Source organism: Tasmannia lanceolata, unplaced genomic scaffold (genome assembly GCF_043159265.1).
Source record: "Tasmannia lanceolata isolate RefF3 unplaced genomic scaffold, GAP_Taslan_0.1 ptg000006l, whole genome shotgun sequence".
NCBI lineage: Eukaryota > Viridiplantae > Streptophyta > Magnoliopsida > Canellales > Winteraceae > Tasmannia > Tasmannia lanceolata.
The window spans coordinates 21,237-40,923 of record NW_027518683.1 but is presented as its reverse complement, the minus strand read 5'-3'; the positions used below and the strand labels follow the sequence as shown (position 1 = coordinate 40,923).

Genomic DNA, 19,687 nt, shown 5'->3' with positions numbered 1-19,687 from the left:
GTGTTCCTGCGCAGGGAGCTCCCTGTGCTCAAGTGGCTTATAAAGCCTCCCATTGGTCACTTTTTGTCTATGTTGCATGGATTCTTTGCCCCCCTCTGCCGAATCCGTGTCGACACGTCTCTTCATCCGAATCGGACACAGATTCACATGGGACACACCCGGATTCTTGTCGTAGCCGTGTCCCGTATGAATCCGATGCATCGTTGTCTCTTTTGAAATGCGAATCCTGTTTATTTTCCCTTGAAACGTATTTTTTTCTTTACTTTTTTATGTGAAAGCACAACTCGTACACTTTTAATAAAAACCCTAGCGCCTTGACCCTCTAACATCTACGCCCTACCTCCTTAAACTCTCTTAATACAAAACTCTCCTCAACCCTCTACCCTCAAAATTTTCATGAATATATATATATATATATATATATATATATATATATATATATATATATATATATATATATATATATATATATATATAGACATGCAGAGACACACATATATATTTAACTTACACATTTAAATTTTAAATTTTGAAAATTTTATTTTATTTAAAAATTATCGAATCCGAATCATAGTTTTGGGGGTTTGCCGAATCTAACACCTCGAATCTCTGTCGGATCCCGACACGCCTGTGCAGGAATGCTTTTCTCTCTCTCTCTCTCTCTATATATATATATATATATATATATATATATATATATATATATATATAGAGAGAGAGAGAGAGAGAGAGAGAGAGAGAGAGAGGAAAGTGTTCCTGCGCTGCAACGCATGGAGTTCCCTTCGCTGTAGTGGTTTATAACGCCTCCCATTGGTCGTTTTTCTAGGCCGCAAAGGTGGACCCGCTAAACGAACCAATGAGACGTGGTATAAACCACTTAAGCGCAGATAAGGTCCCAGCGCTGGAACACTTTCCTCATATATATATATATATATATATATATATATATATATATATATAGAGGAAAGTTTTTCTAGTCGGCTGACTAGAGAAGCTTCTCTAGTCCGCCTACCAAAAAACACAATGTGTCCACATTATTTGGATAATCCAAAACATTCATTTGATAGGCCCTGGCATAGATCGGGTGTGCCCAAAAAATCAGCTACATAGGATTATCCTAAATCTTTGATTTGTGGAGGTTAAAAATGGACAGATTTGTGGAGTTTATACATGTCCATTTTAACCTCCATAAATCGAAGGGTTAGGATGATCCTATGGAGATGATTTTTTAGGCACATCCTATCTATGTCAGGGCCCATCAAATGAATGCTTTGGATCATCGAAACAACGTGGGGTCACTGTGTTTTTAACCTCCACTGTCCATTTTTAACCTCCACAAATCGAAGGGCTAAGATGATCCTATGGAGCTGTTTTTTGGGCACACCCTATCTATGATAGGGCCCATCAAATGAATGCTTTGGATCATCCAAACAACATGGGCCCACTGTGTTTTTGGTCGGCGGAATAGAGAAGCTTCTCTAGTCGCGGCCGACTAGAAAAACTTTCCTCATATATGAAAGTGTTCCTGCGCAGCTGCGTAGGGAGGTTCCCTGCGCTTAAGTGGCTTAAAAAGCCTCCCATTGGTTCGTATAGTGGGTCCACCTTTGCGGGTCCACAAAAAGTGACCAATGGGAGGCTTTATAAGCCACTTAAGCACAGGGAGCTCCTTGCGCAGCTGCGCAGGAACACTTTTCTCTCTCTAGCTTACAATACCCATCTCCCATTGGTGTTTGACTCATCCAACCCATTCATTTTATAGCACCTCACATAGATAGTAAGTTCCTAAGAAACCATCTCCATACCATAATCCTAACCATCCGATCTATAGGAGCGTAATTTCTAGCCATCCATTTTAAACCTCCACAAATCATAACCCTAACCATTAACCATAACCATAACCATAACCATAACCATAACCATAACCTATAAAACTAATGGGTTGGATGACTAAACCAACTATGGGATATATGGTTTGTGGGCTAGAGCTCACAAACCATATATCCCATAGTTGTTTGACTTATCCAGTCTAGTCATTTTATAGGTTATGATTATGGTTATGGTTAGGGTTAGGGTTATAGGTTATGGTTGGGTTTATGATTTGTGGAGGTTTTAAAATGGATGGCTAGAAAATGGGCTTCTATAGAGGGAATGGTTAGGATATATGGTTTGTGAGCTAGAGCTCAGCCCGAGCTAGAGCTCACAAACCATATATCCCATAGTTGTTTGAGTCATCCAACTAATTAGTTTTATAGGTTACAGTTATGGTTAGGGTTATGGGTTATGGTTAGGGTAATGATTTGTGGAGGTTTAAAATGGATGACGAGAAATTATGCTCCTATAGATCAAATGGTTAGGATTATGGTATGGAGATGATTTCTTAGGAATATCCTATCTATGTGAGGTCCTATAGAATGAATGGGTTGGATGAGTCAAACAACTATGGTAGATATGGTATTCTCAGCTTAGCGCAGGCTGAGCTCTAGCTCACGAACTGTAGTTGTTTGACTCATCCAACCCATTCATTCTATAGCACCTCACATAGATAGGGTGTTCCTAAGAAACCATCTCCATACCATAATCCTAACCATTCGATCTATAGGAGCGTAATTTCTAGCCATCCATTTTAAACCTCCACAAATCATAACCCTAACCATAATCCTAACCATAACCATAACCATAACTATAACCTATAAAACTAATGGGTTGGATGACTCAACCAACTATGGGATATATGGTTTGTGAGCTCTAGCTCACAAACCATGAGTGCAGAAACAGGGTGGGCCCACATTGTTGGGGTGATCCAAAGCATTCATTTGGAAGGCCCTATAATAGATAGGGTGTCCACAAAAAATCAGCTCCATTGGATTATCCTAATCCTTCCATTTGTGGAGGGGAAAATGGGCAGATTTGTGGGCAAACAGTGTCTGTCCATTTCCCCTCCACTATTGGATGGGTTAGGATGATCCTATGGATCTGATTTTTGGTACACACCCTATATATGGAAGGGCCTTCCAAATGGATGCTTTGGATCACCCCATAAATGTGGGCCCACTTGATTTATCAGCACTCGAGCACAGATAAGCTATCTGCGCTCGAGCTCATAAACCTTTTTCCCTATATATATATATATATATATATATATTAGTAAATGGTTTCTGAGCTCAAGCTCAGATAGAATTTCTGAGCTTGAGCTCAGATACCTCGCCTCCTATATTTGTAATTGGTTTTTGAGCTCAAGCTCAGATAAAATTTTTGAGGTAGGGGTTTTAAATAGGGTGGCTGCCTATGCTTTTTGGGTTATGTTAGATATTGATTCTATAGGACCTAACATAGATAAGGTGTACCTAAGAAATCATCTTCATAGGATCATGGTAAGCATTGATTTGTGGAGGTTTAAAATGCACGTCTACAAAATGGTCCATTTTGTGCATTTACAGATCGAACGGTTAGGAGGATCCTATGGAGATGGTTTCTTAGGAACAACCTATCTATGTCAGCTTCTATGGAATGAATGGCTTGGATGAGTCAAATAACATGGGAGATGTCCTATATAAAAACTCTACCTCAGATAGAATTTTTGAGCTTGAGTTCAGATACCGCGCCCCCATATATATATATAGGGAAAACTGTCTGTGAGCTTGAGCTCATATAGCTTATATCCTTGCTTCCAGTATCACATGAGTGGATTAAAGGGTCGTGTGATCATTTAGGATGCCTATGATCAAGCGTACCGAGCTTATGGTACGCTCGAGTGCCCCAATCACATGGGTCCCACATTTGTTGTGGTGATCCAAAGCATTCATTTGCAAGGCCCTATCATAGATAGGGTGTGTACCAAAAATCAGCTCCATTGAATCATCCTAACCCCTCCAAAGTGAAGGGAAAAAATGGGCAGATTTGTGGTCTGTCCATTTTGCCCTCCACAAATGGATGGGTTAGGATGATCCTATGGAGCTGATTTTTGGTACACACCCCATCTACGTAAGGGCCTTTCAAATGAATGCTTTGGATCATCCTAACAAAGTGGGCCCACATGTGATTGGGCACTCGAGCGTACCATAAGCTTGCTACGCTCGAGCGTACAATCCTTTTCCTCATAGATAGGGTGTGTGTCAAAAATCAGCTCCATTGGATCATCCTAACCCCTCCAACAGCGGAGGGCAAAAATGGGCAGATTTGTGGCAAATGGTGTTTGTCCATTTTGCCCTCCACTTTTGGATGGGTTAGGATGATCCTATGGAGCTGATTTTTTGTACATACCCTATCTATGTAAGGGCCTTTCAAATGAATGCTTTGGATCATCCTAACAATGTGGGCCCACATGTGTTTGGGCCCTCAAGCTCATATAAGCTATATGAGCTTCAAGCTCACAATCATTTTCCTCATATATATATATATATATATATATATATATATATATATATATATATATTAAATAGAAAGGTATACACATTTTTTCCAATGTTTTCCCAGACTTTTACCGAATTTAAAGCATTTGCTTAGCCTGATTATTTCGCATCTGAACTTTGCAAGTCTGATGTGAAGGAGGGTTTGAGATGCATGCCACTCATGTTCCTGGCATATCAAGCAATATTTTGGAGAAGGGCCCCTTGTACAAAGGGATTTCTCAGTCATGGTTTCATCTAGGATGTAGAAGGCTAAAGCCGAGGGATTGAATTCTCTCCAAACAAGAAAAAAGGGCATTCCTCTAATTTTTATGTGCCCTATCAGGTACAAGGGATGGTCCGACGCAGTCCGGAGGATTTGGATGACGGAAGGTGCAAAGGGTATGTTAAAAGGCAGTGTGCCCAGAATCATTTGGTATGTTCCAGCCTCAGCCCTCACATTTATGGCTGTGGAGTTCCTTAGAGATCATTTTAATCGTAGGTTGGATAGTGATGTCCATGAGGCTGCAATCTTGTCAATAGACGGGCGTCTCCCATTCAAGAAGTAGCTTGAACTTTCTCTAACCATTCACTTGCCCAATGTATCATATAATTCTCTTATATCCGTATCAGAATATAATTACATTTCCATTCATTGTGGAAACTGAAATATGATGGAGAAGCTCATATGAAAATGTTATACAGTTAAGACCGCGCTTCTTGATGTTAATGTACAAAAAGAAGACATTGTGCGTTACAACTTTAGTTTGTTTTGCCTCTTACGTCTTATATTGGGTGTAAAAAGAAACTGAATTGTTGGAAACACACGAAGTAGCCCTTGAATTTCTATGGAAACGATATGAATTGGAAATGCCTTGGAAATTTGGCATTTTATCTTACACCTCCCTCCTGTTTTATAATTCCCCGGACCTCCCCTCCTTGTCTTGCACACTTTCATTTTCATCACTTGATATAAATTTTGATATTTACGGAGGAAAATAATATGTTGGATGTTTTCAGGGCAGGGTTCACTTTTTCAGCAAAATTTTAAGATCCAAAACAAAGAGGCACTCTCTAATAAGCAATGAAGGAGGCACTCTCTAATAAGCAATGGAAATTGCACTTTTTGATAACTGCTGGCTTCCTTGGACTTGTTTGTCTTGTTCATGGTGATTCTTGAATCCAAGAATAGAGTGGTCTAGGGCTGATTTTCCTGCTATCCTCATAGTGCCGCTTTTGAGGTAAATCGCTCTGTGAATACCAAGCAGACTGAGAGAGGCCACTCTTCAATGCTCAACATCTTTTATGAATAGTATCCACAACTCAGACATTGAGGATTATCTGGTAGGGGGAGTTTTCTAGTGTTTGGTGTTATGATCTCATGGGATTGATCTTCTTTAAGGGAAGATCAGCCTCTCGACCCACTTCGAGGGAAGGGTCAGTCCTCTACGTGTAAAGACACGGTTTTGGGTTCAAATTATTCATTGATTTGAAAAATGGCTGATTACAAGTTACTTATTCAAAACAAAACCACCTAAACAAGCAAGAGACAAAGTTCACCGACCGACCCTCATCTCATGGAGCCCTATTAACTCTAAACACAAACAATATTCCTAATATTCTAGGGGAAATGATTTCAGCACTCCATTGTTTTGATAAGATGCACGGCGCATCTTGTCGTTTAGTATATTTAAATGGCTTCTAAGAGCTTTTTGAGAACTGAAGGCGGTGAACTCTGAGGTGAGCCATCTTATCAAAACATTGAAGTTTTGATATCATTTCCCATTTTCCCTATTCAAGCTACGTAACGTATGGCTACCCACTGTTGGGCCTACCATCAAATCGGCGGTCCCATTTGTTAGTTCTACCCACAGTTACAACGTCCGGAATTGGGATTAGAGGTGGAAAAATATTTGAGACAAAAACTTGGACAAGGAAAATGTATTTATCTAGAGTTTTGAATTTCTCTCGCAATATCCAAATGGTATATTAGAAGTTGAAAAATTTTCTTTTGTATTTTAACAAATAACAAACATTCCCCTCAGCCATGGGGTGTGATCTGTTTTTTCATAGAATAGATTTAGTCGATAACAGTCCATCCATTATATGACCGGACCAAGGTATCCAGAATTGCAGTCAAGCATCTATAGCTAGAGCAAAAATTTGAAGACATTATTATTATTTTTTATAAAAGAATATATTGTTTGAGTTGTGATCTGAGATAGATATAGATGATAGCTCCATACTTATCTCTCTCTTCCCTGGAGGAGGTTGACAGAAGAAGAAGAACAGCCAAGGGTAGCAAGCACTAATTAATTGAATTAGTTGTTGTAGTTGTGATTTGGTTACCCAGAGATGCTTCCTGTTTGAGTTGAATTAGTTGACCTCTCAGGCTGCACTCCTCCACCTACAAAATACACAGTAGGGAATAATAGGTCAGTAACTTATGTGAATGAATAATGTACTGGAGCTTGGGGGTTTTCCTACCCTACCACCCCCCTCCTCTCCTCCTCCCAACATTAATTAACAGGGAATTTAGCTATATTTAACTAGTTTTCCTACTCCCCTCCTCCCAACATTAATTAACAGGGAATTTAGCTATATTTAACTGGTTTTCCTACCGGCCCCTCCTCCCAACATTAATTAACGGGGAATTTACGAGCTATATTTTTGTTTAGACACGCTTGCTGTGATCTGCTCTGCTCATGTCCTTCGACAACATCCATGTTTAAGAAATACACTCACCCAAGTGACTCCCAGAGCTCCAATAATTTCTGTGCGCTCTCTCAGCACAAGAATTATAATGACAGAAAATATAAACTGCAGTGAAAAGTGCCATGGTGGGATGATTATTGCAGTGAAAAAGTTACATGGAATGCACACCTGCAACATATGAGACATAGACAAAAGATGTCCACATTCTTCGATAAGTGTTCTTTCTCTGTTCACTATCCGAGCAAGCTCTGAAATCAAATTATCCACTCTTTCTGCCTGTGTTCATAAAATTTCTTGTATTAGAATAAACATAGATCATCTATAACCAACAGCAGCTCAAATGGAAGGATGTGCTTTTCTATTATCTGGTTCAAAAAATTATATGCACATCATATTAATATAATATATCCTCAATTGGGTGGGGGGGGGGGGGGGGGGGGGGGGGGGGCACCAATTGAGGAGATGAGAGAGCACCGCTTAAGATGGTTTGGACATATCCAACGTAGGCCTTTGGATGTTTCAGTGAGAAGAAGCGACTTGTGCCAACTTGATGGAGTAAAAAGAGGTAGGGGCAGACCGAAAACAACTTGGGTAGAAACAGTGAGGAAAGACTTGATGCCTCGGAACATAACAGAGAACATGACCTTGGATAGGAGAGAATGGAAGAAAATGATCCATGTAGATGAACCCAACTAGTGTCAGGATTAGACTTAGTCAATTTCACCTTCATCATGAAAATTTTCTAAAGGATTCATTAGCCGACCCCAACTGGTTTGGGACAAACGCTTAGTTGTGTTGAGTTGAGTAGAATGTTTTCATTCAACTAAAATTCTCGACTTCTGACAAAATTTTCATTTGCTGTGATGCACACAAACATCATATACTAAGTAACTAATAATTAATATATGTTGCTTGACAGGCCAAACAAATCTAATTTACACCCCTTGCCCCCTCCTTGTTATGAGGAGAGTCCATTTTAGTTCTCTCTTCCGGAGAACTTAGTCTAACGTGCCTAATTTGTAACTACTTTTAATTACGTGGGAATCTCTGCACTTGCAATGCATATTTTCACCTTTTCTATTAAAGAATTTACTTTTAGGATCGATAAAAGGATTCATTCATTCCCCTCACCTTTGGCAAGAAGCTCTCAATCAAGGGAGAAATTACGACCATCAGATTTGTCGCTGACTTAAGAGCTTCACTTAACTCTGCAATATCAATCTGCAAGAAATGAAAAACAGTCCACACTTAACAGATTAGCACGCAACTGACAACGAATGCAGAACTATCATCTGCAGCGCAGTTTTGATTGGCTGAAAGATGGCTCACCCCCATCAGCACACAAAAGCAACACAAGATTGAATGACGACTCTCACCCTTACATTCCCAGTGACTGGAAGTCGAAGTGAGGCATCCTGCAAAGCTTTGATTGCTCCTAAAAGAGAGCTTGAATATTCCCCTTCTAAAGCGTCCCATTGCTCCAAATATGGCATCTACAAGCAGAGAACCAACAGAATTATCTATGTCAGGAACTTTAAAAAAGACTATGTTTGGGACCGGGTTTGTTTTAGATTGTGACAATCGATTATTGGACTCAAATTTAATGCAATTTTCCGTCCAATAATCGGTTTGGGACTCCACAATCGGTTGTCATAATCTAAAACAAATAGGGCCTTGATGATGCGGATGCAGATTAAATGAATGTAATAAAATATCTAAAATAACCTGATTTCACTAAAATCAAAATTTTCAAACATGCGAACTGTTGACATTGAAAAACCTTCACCATCTCCTAACGTGTTGCATCTAATTTCGAAAAAAATCTATTAAGCAATGGTGTTGCCGGATGCACGGGGAACGAGTCGGGGTTGATCACCACTGAACTCCGATTGTAGCCCTTCGGAATCCATAAATGGAATAAGCACCACTCACTATGGAAGAAAAGCATGGGAATTTTCTTTTGATTTTAGCAAAAGCAAAATAGTCTAAAAACCGTGCAAGGGACATGTGCCCTTCACGTAGGTTTATATATGACCTATATTTTCTCACTCCAACTCTAAATAAAACTCTATGCATAATAGGACCTCTTAGCTACCCAACCCCTAATCATTAAATAGCAAACAAATCTTTGAATCAATCTAGGAAACATAAATAAGTTCCGATTGCAACCTATTCTAGAGATGGAGTTGGCTTTTGGATTTTTTCAAATCCTTATCCCATACAGCCAAGAGACATGCGCTATGTCAGCCCCCTCCACTTGAAGAGAACTCGGCCCCAAGTTCATTGGTCATGAAACTCATATGGGTTCGAAACATTGAAAGTTTTGGATATCTACAATTCTTTCGGTAAATCCACATTGTATGCATTATCATTGATCTTCTTATAAGAAGGGGTGGAGCCAGAAATTTGCGGGGGGGGGGGGGGGGGGGGGGTCAAAGAGTGGTTGTTATTTAATAACCAATAAATTATTAGAAAGAATGGTTGTTATTCTTTTCCAGCAGTCCCCTACAAATAGGAGGGTTAGGATTCTAGTTATACCCATGTAGATTGAAGGGTTAGAATCATCATGTGGAGATGGATTATGGGGTGTAGCCTATTTTAGGTTCTCACCCGACGAATGAATGGTTTGGATCATCCTATGAAGTGGGCCCACGGTTCTTTTTAAAATACATAGGATACATTCGCCATTTTTTGTATTTGAACAGCCTTTCTAGTGTAAAAGAGTAATATAAATACACTAGGAGGGGCTGTCCCAAGTGAAAACAAGGGGCTAAACGAATATATCACTTCTCACTTCTTGACGCACCCTTCCCATTGTAGGTTCGTCTATTGTCAGGCATCTAGGAATGGAGAGAGAGAGAGAGAGAGAGAGAGAGATTTGGGTTAGTATTATAATTTGGATTGTTTATTAGTTGTTAAAGAAAAAATGCAATATTATAGGAAATTAACGTGGGCTGGATGTGACTGAAAAACGTGTTACCACAAGGAATTTACGTAAAAAGGGGAATGATAACTACCGTCCTAAAAAATCCCCATTTTTTAGAGGGGGCACATGGCTTCATGAAAAAACCTTTAACTATAAAAAGAAATCCTGCCCTCCAGCTCCATCCCTACTTATAAGGCCCCATTTCATTTTGTACGTGTAACAACCGAAAACCGCTCATTCCTCAAGAAGACCTCATCCCCAACCTCAACGACCTAGACTCGTCGATGGTTGTCCTTCTCGGCCTAGAACTTGTCAACGTCCAGTTACCTTCTTCTCATTCTCTTTTGTCACCTAAACAACAGCCCATGGTGCCTCTACCACAGCTCGACTCGCATAAGGAGTCCTCTAGGCCAACCAGTTGAAGTATAATCCCTACTCGCTCTACCATCTTCACGGCCTCATATAGCATCCAAACTGGGTGGAGAGTGACATGGTCTTAGATTGCCTGACGAAGACCTCTGAAGTAACGTTCTACCCATTGTTCCTCGGTCTCCGAAATATTATTTTTAGACGATGCTTTGTAGAACTTGTCTATGTAATCCCGCGCTGATATGCTAACTTGGCAATAATTTTGGTACTACTGAAATAGTACCTGATCATAGTTAGTGGGTAGAAATCTCCCACGAAGGGTTTGATGTATTCGTGGCCATGTCCAAAATGGTTGCTTCCCATACTTGTACAAGAGAGTTGGAGTTGCCCCCACACCATGCCGAAACTTCTCCTTTAAGCCTGATGATAGCCAAGAGTTTCCTTTTCTTCTCCTCGACTACTTCCATATAGTAAAAATATCTCTCGACTACCGCAAGCCAATCGAGGAAATCTTTGGTGTGGATTTGGCCATTGAACTCAGGCAAAACCACCTTAATATGGTAGTCGCGATCACAGGCCACCGCTTTCGGAACGCGATCAAGGGCATGCCTTAGGTAGAAAATGTAGTCGAGTTTCTACTTGCGAGAGTAATCCTCATCAGGAAGATAAGGAACTCTAGGGCCGGGGTGTTAAACTATGTATAAAGCTTCAACATGCCACCATCATCGATATGGGGTTGTTTGTTCGTGTTCATGGGGAGATTCAACCATGCTAATTGGTCTTCTATTTAATTAGTGGTAGCCTTTAGAATATTGAACATCTTTATTGTCACAGTTGCATGATTTTCTCATTCTTTGTGGGCAACCATGGAATATGGCACGACTTTGATACCACCTGATGTAGCCGGAAGCGCGAAGAACGAGTTAGGGTAGATCACCGTCGAACACTGATTTGTAAACCTTCGAATACACAAAGGGGAAAGCATCACTCTCACTAAGGAAGAAAATGAAGAGAATTTTCTCTTTATCTTAGCAAACGTAAAATAGTCTAAAACCATGCAAAAACCCCTTGTTATATATGTGTTCATGGGGAGATTCAACCATGCTAATTGGTCTTCTATTTAATTAGTGGTAGCCTTTAGAATATTGAACATCTTTATTGTCACAGTTGCATGATTTTCTCATTCTTTGTGGGCAACCATGGAATATGGCACGACTTTGATACCACCTGATGTAGCCGGAAGCGCGAAGAACGAGTTAGGGTAGATCACCGTCGAACACTGATTTGTAAACCTTCGAATACACAAAGGGGAAAGCATCACTCTCACTAAGGAAGAAAATGAAGAGAATTTTCTCTTTATCTTAGCAAACGTAAAATAGTCTAAAACCATGCAAAAACCCCTTGTTATATATGACCTATAGTTTCTCACTCCCACTCTAAATAAAACACTCTATATAACAAACAAATCTTTGACTTAATCTAGGAAATAGAAATAAATTCCAATTGCAACCGATTCTAGAGGTGCATTAGCTTTTGGATTTTTTCAAATCCTTATCCCATATAGCGAAGAGAAGGGCACTACCTCAGTCAAGAACAAGCTAGTATGGAAAAACAAACAATTACTCATCCAAAAAGACACAAAACATGTAAATTGTTGAAAATGAAAAAATCTTCATAATCTCCTAATGCATATTGCATCCATGGGTCTAAATTTCCACCAAAATTAGCACTAAATGACATAAATATATTTATGTTTTCATCCCCACCAAAAGGCACACCGACACCGAAACACATGTTGATACCGAAATTTAGATACATGTTCCTTTATGTTAGAAATTTCAATAAAAATCATGTCAAATGATGGAAATTTAAGATTATAGATCTGAAAATGCTAGAAAATTATTAATTTAATTTAAATATAATAACAATAATTATTTTCTTGAATTACAAAATTAGAAAATCATAAATAATATTAAATTTCATAAAAATTAAAATAGATAAGAAAATTATATTAATAAGAAAATTCATAATTGTGGTGCTATATAGTTAGTTTAAAATATGATCACTAAATTTTTGTATTTTACTGAAAAATTTAAAAATTATTAAAATTTAAAAATAAACGAACAAAATCAGTTCATGTGTAGATTTGGCCATGTCTTCTTATTGTAGGTATTTGTGCTTATTTTAACATTTCCTAGAGTTGCATCTTACATGTCTCATTTGAATATCGAAACGGAAACCTAAAACCTTGATTACATCCCATTCCAAAAAACTCTATTGAGTAAGATAACTTGGAGTTGCTTCAACTTCATCTTACTAAATTACATCAATGTCCAAAAATAAGATATAAAAATGCATGCCACTGTTTTAGAAATTGAAAGAATCAAAACATATTTGGTAGAGAGTTACACGCCGGTTATTTGTTTTCAGTCAAAAGTACCATGCATCTTTCTCAGGATCATTTTTATGCTTCTCTCTGATTCTTGTGAGGCTTTTCCTGGTTTGTAAAATTACGTCTACTTGGTAAAGAGTTCCAGTCCGGCTATTTTTTCTGTCAAAAGTATCAAGCATCTTCCCCTTAGGATCATTTTTTATGCTTCTCCGCTAACTTGGAGTCTGTAAAATTTACGTCTAGATGTACACTCGAAAAATCTCAGATCTTAGGTTTGGTACTCTCATACGAATCATTGCTCCTGTACATAAATTGCTAGTATCGAATTTTCTTGGTACTTTCCCAGAGAAAGTTTGGTGAAAATTTTAAAGGTGGATGTGAAATAAAGAGACCTACTTGATCCATTAAATAGGTAGGGATAAATCTGTCGACTTTAATCATCATATACGTGAATTCACATAATGGTCTGTAAAAACAACATGTCACATTCCATTTTTTTTTCATTTTTGGTGAAAAATTACATGTTACATTCTCACAACTAAAATAATGATATTTCTGAATGATTAGGAAAAAGGTTCAAAAGGAACCATTTTCTCCAATACAAGTTTGTCAGAGATGGAAGCATTAGGAACCATTCTCCATCAAACCCTATGTCCCACACCAAAACCCCTTTTCCCCCTTTCCCGTACGCAACCCCCTTACCCTCACTCCACCCGTACTTCACCGACATAACCAATCGAGTTTTTGGTTTTGTCTGTTTTGTACACAATCTTTCTCCCGGCCGGGATAAGCTTGATCCTTGGGCGGAAAGGTGTGTCTTTTTGTGCTACTCCCGTACCCAGAATGGCTATCGCTGCTATAGCCCTCGGCTGAGCCGGCTATTCACCTCAGCTGACGTCACCTTCTTCGAGTTGGCTCCATTCTTTTCAGCTCCTACCGCACCTGGTCCTCCTTTTCATGACCCTCCTACTCTAATTCCTCTTCTTCCTCCTATTCTTCCTCCTACCGCACCTGGTTCTTCCTTGCCTCATCCCCCTCCTTCTATCCTTGTCGCTCCTACTCCTATTGTGCCTCCTTCGTTGACTCATTCTCCTCCTATTCCTATGGCTCCTACTCCTATTGAGTCTCCTTCTTTGTCCCCTCCTCCTCCTCTCCCGATTACACGGACTTATCATCGTCATAATATCCATTCCACGCAGCCCGAGCTAGCGCCCTCACAGTTGACGATCCCGTCCTCCTCCTCTTAGGTATCTCTTTTACCTTCTTGTGATGGTTCAGTGGATTCACCGATTGCATCCCGTACCCGGTCTCGTACGACCGCTCACTCCATTTCTTATTTCGTCTCCTATGATCATCTCACCCCTACGTTTCGTGGTTTTGCTTCTTATTTGTCTTCTGTTTCTTTACCCAGGACAGTTTCTGAGGCCCTTGCTCATCCAGGCTGGCGAGCTGCTATGGAGGCTGAGATGTGTGCTCTGCAATCCAATCACACTTGGTATCTAGTTCTCGTCCTTTCTGGGGCCCATCCTGTTGGCTGTAGATGGGTTTTTAATATCAAGCATTTACCAGATGGCACTATTGAGCGCCTTAAGGCGCGGCTTGTCGCCAAAGGATACACACAAACCTTCGGCATTGACTACATGGAGACTTTCTCCCCTGTTGGCAAAATTCCTTCTGTTCGGATCTTTCTCTCTATTGCTGTCAATAGCTGTTGGCCCCTCTATCAGCTTGATGTAAAGAATGCCTTCCTTCATGGTGACTTGACTGAGGAGGTTTACATGGAGCAACCTCCAGGATATGTTGCCCAGGGGGAGATGTCCTCCTCAGTTTGCAGACTGCGCAAGTCCTTGTATGGGCTCAAACAGTCTCTCCTAGAGCATGGTTTGGGTGATTCAGTGCTACTGTCATGCGATTTGGTATGAGACAATGTGCAATTGATCACTCTGCCTTTAGTTGTCACTCTGGTGCAAGACATGTTCTCTTTATAGTCTATGTGGATGATATTGTTATTACAGGCAGTGATACGGTTGGCATACAGAGACTGAAGACTTTCTTGCAGACAGAATTGTCCACTAAGGACCTTGGTCGCCTACAATATTTTCTAGGGATTGAGATAGCTTATTCTGGCAGCAGTCTATCTCTTTCTCAACAAAAGTATGTGCCAGATCTGTTAGAGGAGACTGGATTTATGGGGGCAAAGCTCGTTGGTGTTCTCATGGATCCAAACACCAAGTTGCTTTCCAGGAGAGGGAGACTTGATGGATGACCCTGGCAGGTACCGGTCGTCTGGTTGGGAAACTTATTTATCTCACTGTTACTCGCTCGGATATCTCTTATGCAGTTGGAGTAGTTAGCCAATTTATGAGTGCTCCTCATACCTCTCATTGGACAATAGTAGTTCAGATTCTCCGCTATTTGAAAGGGGCACCAGGGAAATGATTGCTATTCAAGAAAAATGGACATGTCAGGGTGGAAGGATATTGTGATACAAATTGAGCAGGATCTCCAGCAGATAGGAGATCAACCACGGGTTCCTGCACCTTTGTTGGTGGCAATTTAGAGCTATATCCCATACGAGTGGGGAGCTTCTTTGGTTACGTTCCCTCATGATAGAGATTGGTTTTTCTTCTTCTTCTCCAGCTCAGCTTTATTGTGATAATAAGGCTGCGATTCACATAGCCACCAATCCCGTCTTCCATGAGAGAACCAAGCATATAGAGGTTGATTTCCATTTTATTCGCCAGAGAATCCATAGGGGCTTATATACATGTTTCCTTTACTCGATCTGTGGACCAGTTAGCATAGTCGAAGTTAAATGATATTTGTAGCAAGCTGCAAATGTATAATATCTACATTCCAGCTTGAGGGGGAGTGTTTGATATATGTAATAAGTGAGGGGGAGTTTTCCCTAACTCACTATTTTCTCTCTTTTCTCTCACGTAACAGATATAATATACAGAACATCAGGTAAAAATGGGACGAATCTAAAGTAGTCAAAATACCAATATTTAGTACAGGGAGAAAATAGCATTAGAAACATCATTGATACATAAAATATAAGAATTGAAGCCTTACTTGTGCATTGAGAATAGTATATAAGCTTTCAATCATTTTGAACTGCCCAAGTTCAATGTGCTTCCTTGTCACAGAATCACGCAATTCTGATATTTTGTCCACAAGAGCAGACAATGATCTCTGTAGAAAAAAAAAAAAAACAGAATGTTTATCTCGTATCACACTATAATCCTGATAGAGAGGAAATTAGCTAAATGCAGGTCAATTATCAAGTCTCGCATCACACTATAATATTGATAGAGAGGAAATTAGATAAATGTAGGTCAATTATCAAGTAACTGGAAGGATCATCAAGTACAATGCTCATTTGGAAATTTGGCGTAGATTTTCCTCTCCCTCTCTCTCTCTCTCTCTCTCTCTCTCTCTCTCTCCAAATTTCGCCCAATATAAGAGAGATCCCCCAAAATGAAACCCTCGACTCTTATTTTATAGGGAAGTGATAAACTTGCACCCCCTAAAATTCCTTCAAGCAACTCCCTTGTCGATGAGACACCCCCCTTATGGTATGCCCATAACTACTTTCTATTCTACATCGGGTAGCTCGGGTTAAAAAAATGAGATTAATATTTTGACTCCTATTATTATTGCTCATAAGATTAGTATTGACACACCCCTACAAAAAGACGTTCCGGCCCAGTGTTTTCCTTTTCTTCTTTGATTGTGGTATCAACAGAACTTCATAATGAAGGGGAAACCAGCAACTGCAGAAAAGCAGTAAGAAACAAACACATGAATGCCTTTCTACGACTTAACGGGTATTTTGACAAAGTCGCCATCTTCAAAAAATTCCAGGAGATGAAACCTATCATTTTTTGTCTTTTGGGAGAGTGTTACACATTCACGGGGAAGTAAATCATCCAACCTGACAAACTTGCTACTTAAGGTGTCCATTGCCCCTAATTTGCAGTTGCTTCTTTTGACTTTTCTTGCTCTCTAGACTTAGCTTTTTAGATCTAGAAATAAACAGTCTAACGATGCGACTGTTTTTTATCTGCTGAACCAAAGTGCAGACTGATAACAGTCTAACGATGCGACTGTTTTTTATCTGTTGAACCAAAGTGCAGACTGATGATATTGTCCGATGCCCATTTCATCTTTTGTTATTTCGCTTATCAAAAAGTGGACAACATGTTTTCCACGCACTCCGTAACTGCATAGCTTAGAAGATAAAAGAAATATGATAGGTTTTAGCAAGTTACTGAACTGCATACAGGTCATACATAGAGTTCTGAATCACTTCAATTTTTTAGTGAGAGAAAAAATGAATCTACAGTTTTCTTTAATTTGTAAGGATAAACATTGAACCCGTTAAATGCATCTAAACTTAAACACGAATTCATTGTAGCACAAGTCAAATAACGGAAATCTTTTATCATATACACCATTTCCTCTTCCAATTTGGCCTCTGTAAACTGTGTGTGGTTTTCATGAACACAAGTTCAGTGAAACTCAGATGTGCGATATAATTATCACCTAACGAACCAAATTTTTCCACAGCTGTCACAAAATATAAAAATTCAATTTCTGTTGTGCAATCTTTTAATGACTAAGTTGTGGCATGTGAAGCAGACTAACCTCGGCTGCAGATTTCTGAGTATTCATGGCAGCCTCTGCTTTGACATTGGCAAATCTCCATTGCAGATAACGGTTTTGAAGCAGACGCAGCAAGTGAACATCTTCTTGATGGCTTGACACCTTTCTTCCCTTGCCTGATTTCATATTTGATGGGTTTGGTGGCAGACAAATTGGTGCCGTCTTTGTTGAACTCGAATAGGATTTGGAGAAAAGGGATGATGATTTACAGGTAGATTTGGTGGGGCTGACGGACTGTTGGGAAATGGAAGGCGCAGAATTGAGAGAACGATGGCAAGGAAAAGCCATGAGTCTGGAGGAATCAGTGAGGACATTTACGTCTGCGGCATTCCTCTCTGCCAACAATCTCACTGACAGAGGAGCCTCAGGCATGGAGGAGCGGAAATCTGAAATAGGCCGCATCTTGAAGCTCTGCACTGGAATTGGAGGACTAAGGCATTCTACACCTCCAACATGACTAGTGGGGCAAAGGTCAGTATCAGCGACAGAGATTTCAACAGATGCATTATTGGCACTATGAGATGATGATGACTCCTCCACCTCGGTGGAAACTCCTCCATCTTGGAATCGATTTCTTTTAGCTGTCATTCCACTGGATTGGAGCAGCTTAGCAGCGGCTGTATTTGCGTGGGTGGATTTGGGAAGCCTATCCATAGCACCACTTGTTGGCGTGTCAGTCCTGTGACGAGCAGCAGCAGCAGCAGTGCTTCTCTTGGTTTTGAAATGAAGGGTATCTTGGGGGGGCAACCTAGAGTAATCAAACTGCTGGGTGTTGTTGTTCTCCTTGAACAGTTTGATGGCCGCCCCTCGTTTTCTTTGAGAACAACCGACAACTTTAGCATTAAAGGGGAAAGGGGTTTCGGAGATATTATTATCATGGGTGGAGGAGGAGGAGAAGGAGGTGAGGGGTTGGGGATCGAATTGGGTGAGATGATGGCGCCTCTGAATTTCTGAGACGACGATGGGAGACATGAAGCGAGAGTTGACTTCTCTTACCTTTGGCCTTCGTGATCTTTTATCCTCATCTTTGTCCTTGTCCTCCTTAAGAGGAGGAGGAGGAGGTGGTGGTGGTGGATGGTGGTGGTGGTTCCTTGTCAGATGTTGTTGGGAAGAGACTTCCATGAAGGCAGATTGTTGCTATCTTTGAATCTTGGAAAGAAAGAGGTCTCACACTAGTCTTTTATGAGAGGTTGAAAATTGGGCAAGAAGAAGAAGATTGAATGACTCTTTTGTCTTGTCCTCCTATCTCCCTTCCCCTACTCGCCGAGCTAACCCTAGTTTCTTTTTCTTTTTTTTTTTGTGGAAAAGGAATTGAATGACAGTTTCTCTTTTCCCTTCTGCAGTGCCCCAAGAGAGAGAGAGAGAGAGCAACACAACTAGCCGTTGGGAGAAAAGAAAGGTTATCATTTATTAATGGGTGCGAGGAGTGTGCTTCTCCCCTTACTTTTTCAAATATATATATTCTTTAATTTACTAGCTCACTCCCCTGCCCCAACGGTCCAAAGAAGAAACATCATCTCATCGCACGTGCGAGGGGTAGAGATTGGAATCGACACCCGCTTTCCTAATTCATCCCTTCAAGTTCCTCCCCTTTTCTTCCCCCCTGCCCACGCCTTGTAGTATGAAAAGAGTAGTCATGAATACAGGACGGGGGTGGCCAAGGGAATAAACTAAAAAGAGTAGTCATGAATACAGTTCGGCCGACCTCTCTCTCTCTCATCATTTATAAAGGGAAATGTTATCCGCACTACGGTATTTTGATGAGGGCACTCCTCACTTTATTAAAAGTATGGTATGGCCGCACCATAGGATGATCCAAACCGTCCATTAGATGGGCCACAGCCTAAATAGGTTGTGCCCCAAAAAGCATTTCCATATGTTAATCCTAACCCTCCGATCCATAGGATGATCCAAACCGTCCATTAGATGGGCCACAACCTAAATAGGTTGTGCCCCAAAAAGCATTTCCATATGTTAATCCTAACCCTCCGATCTGAATGTTAGAGGGTTGATCCTAACCTTCTATAGATCGGAGGGTCAACTGCAAGCAAACCTCAAATCTTGATAATTAGTCCCTGCTTAGAAAAATTATTGCTAAAATGTCCACAAAAAAAATTTCATGTTCGCCAATTAGTCCCTGCTTTTAGAAAACAATTCACCAAGAATCCCCGAAACAAACTTCAGTTACTTTTCTCTTTTAAGCTTTTTAAAATAACAAAATTACCCACAATC

At 40.2% G+C, this 19,687-nt stretch overlaps 2 protein-coding genes across 3 annotated transcripts in view; one reads left to right on the top strand and one right to left on the bottom strand.

Annotated features, from left to right (window-relative positions):
* Positions 1-5,286, top strand: part of LOC143879129 (Mitochondrial substrate carrier family protein) — a 29,196-nt gene extending 23,910 nt beyond the window's left edge. Inside the window, exon 9 of the mRNA XM_077381316.1 lies at positions 4,732-5,286. Coding sequence (XP_077237431.1) covers positions 4,732-4,954 — 223 coding nt within the window. The 3' untranslated portion in view covers positions 4,955-5,286. The remainder of the gene's footprint in view (positions 1-4,731) is intronic.
* A 1,072-nt stretch (positions 5,287-6,358) lies between these two features.
* On the bottom strand, positions 6,359-18,882 carry LOC143878171 (uncharacterized). 2 transcript variants are annotated; one of them, XM_077380474.1, is made up of 6 exons: positions 17,438-18,882; positions 15,863-15,982; positions 8,483-8,593; positions 8,232-8,321; positions 7,269-7,376; positions 6,359-6,792 (listed from the first exon to the last, which is right to left on the bottom strand). In XM_077380474.1, the coding sequence occupies exons 1-6, from the start codon at positions 18,575-18,577 to the stop codon at positions 6,694-6,696; spliced, it is 1,668 nt and encodes a 555-aa protein (XP_077236589.1). In that variant the 5' UTR covers positions 18,578-18,882; the 3' UTR covers positions 6,359-6,693. The 2 variants fall into 2 exon arrangements, with proteins under 2 accessions (XP_077236589.1, XP_077236588.1); XM_077380473.1 differs by having other exon boundaries at positions 6,360-6,792; positions 8,477-8,593.
* Positions 18,883-19,687: the final 805 nt, after the last annotated feature.

What these genes read in the sequence shown, in the direction of transcription:
- LOC143878171 (XM_077380473.1), bottom strand. Translation starts at nt 18,577, where the DNA reads ATGGAAGTCTCTTCCCAACAACATCTGACAAGGAACCACCACCACCAT. An exon ending in ATACTATTCTCAATGCACAA is followed by an intron (nt 8,594 to 15,862) that starts GTAAGGCTTCAA and finishes CTCTGCTTGTAG; the next exon opens with ATGCCATATTTGGAGCAATG. An exon ending in TTGAGAGCTTCTTGCCAAAG is followed by an intron (nt 7,377 to 8,231) that starts GTGAGGGGAATG and finishes TTATGAACACAG; the next exon opens with GCAGAAAGAGTGGATAATTT.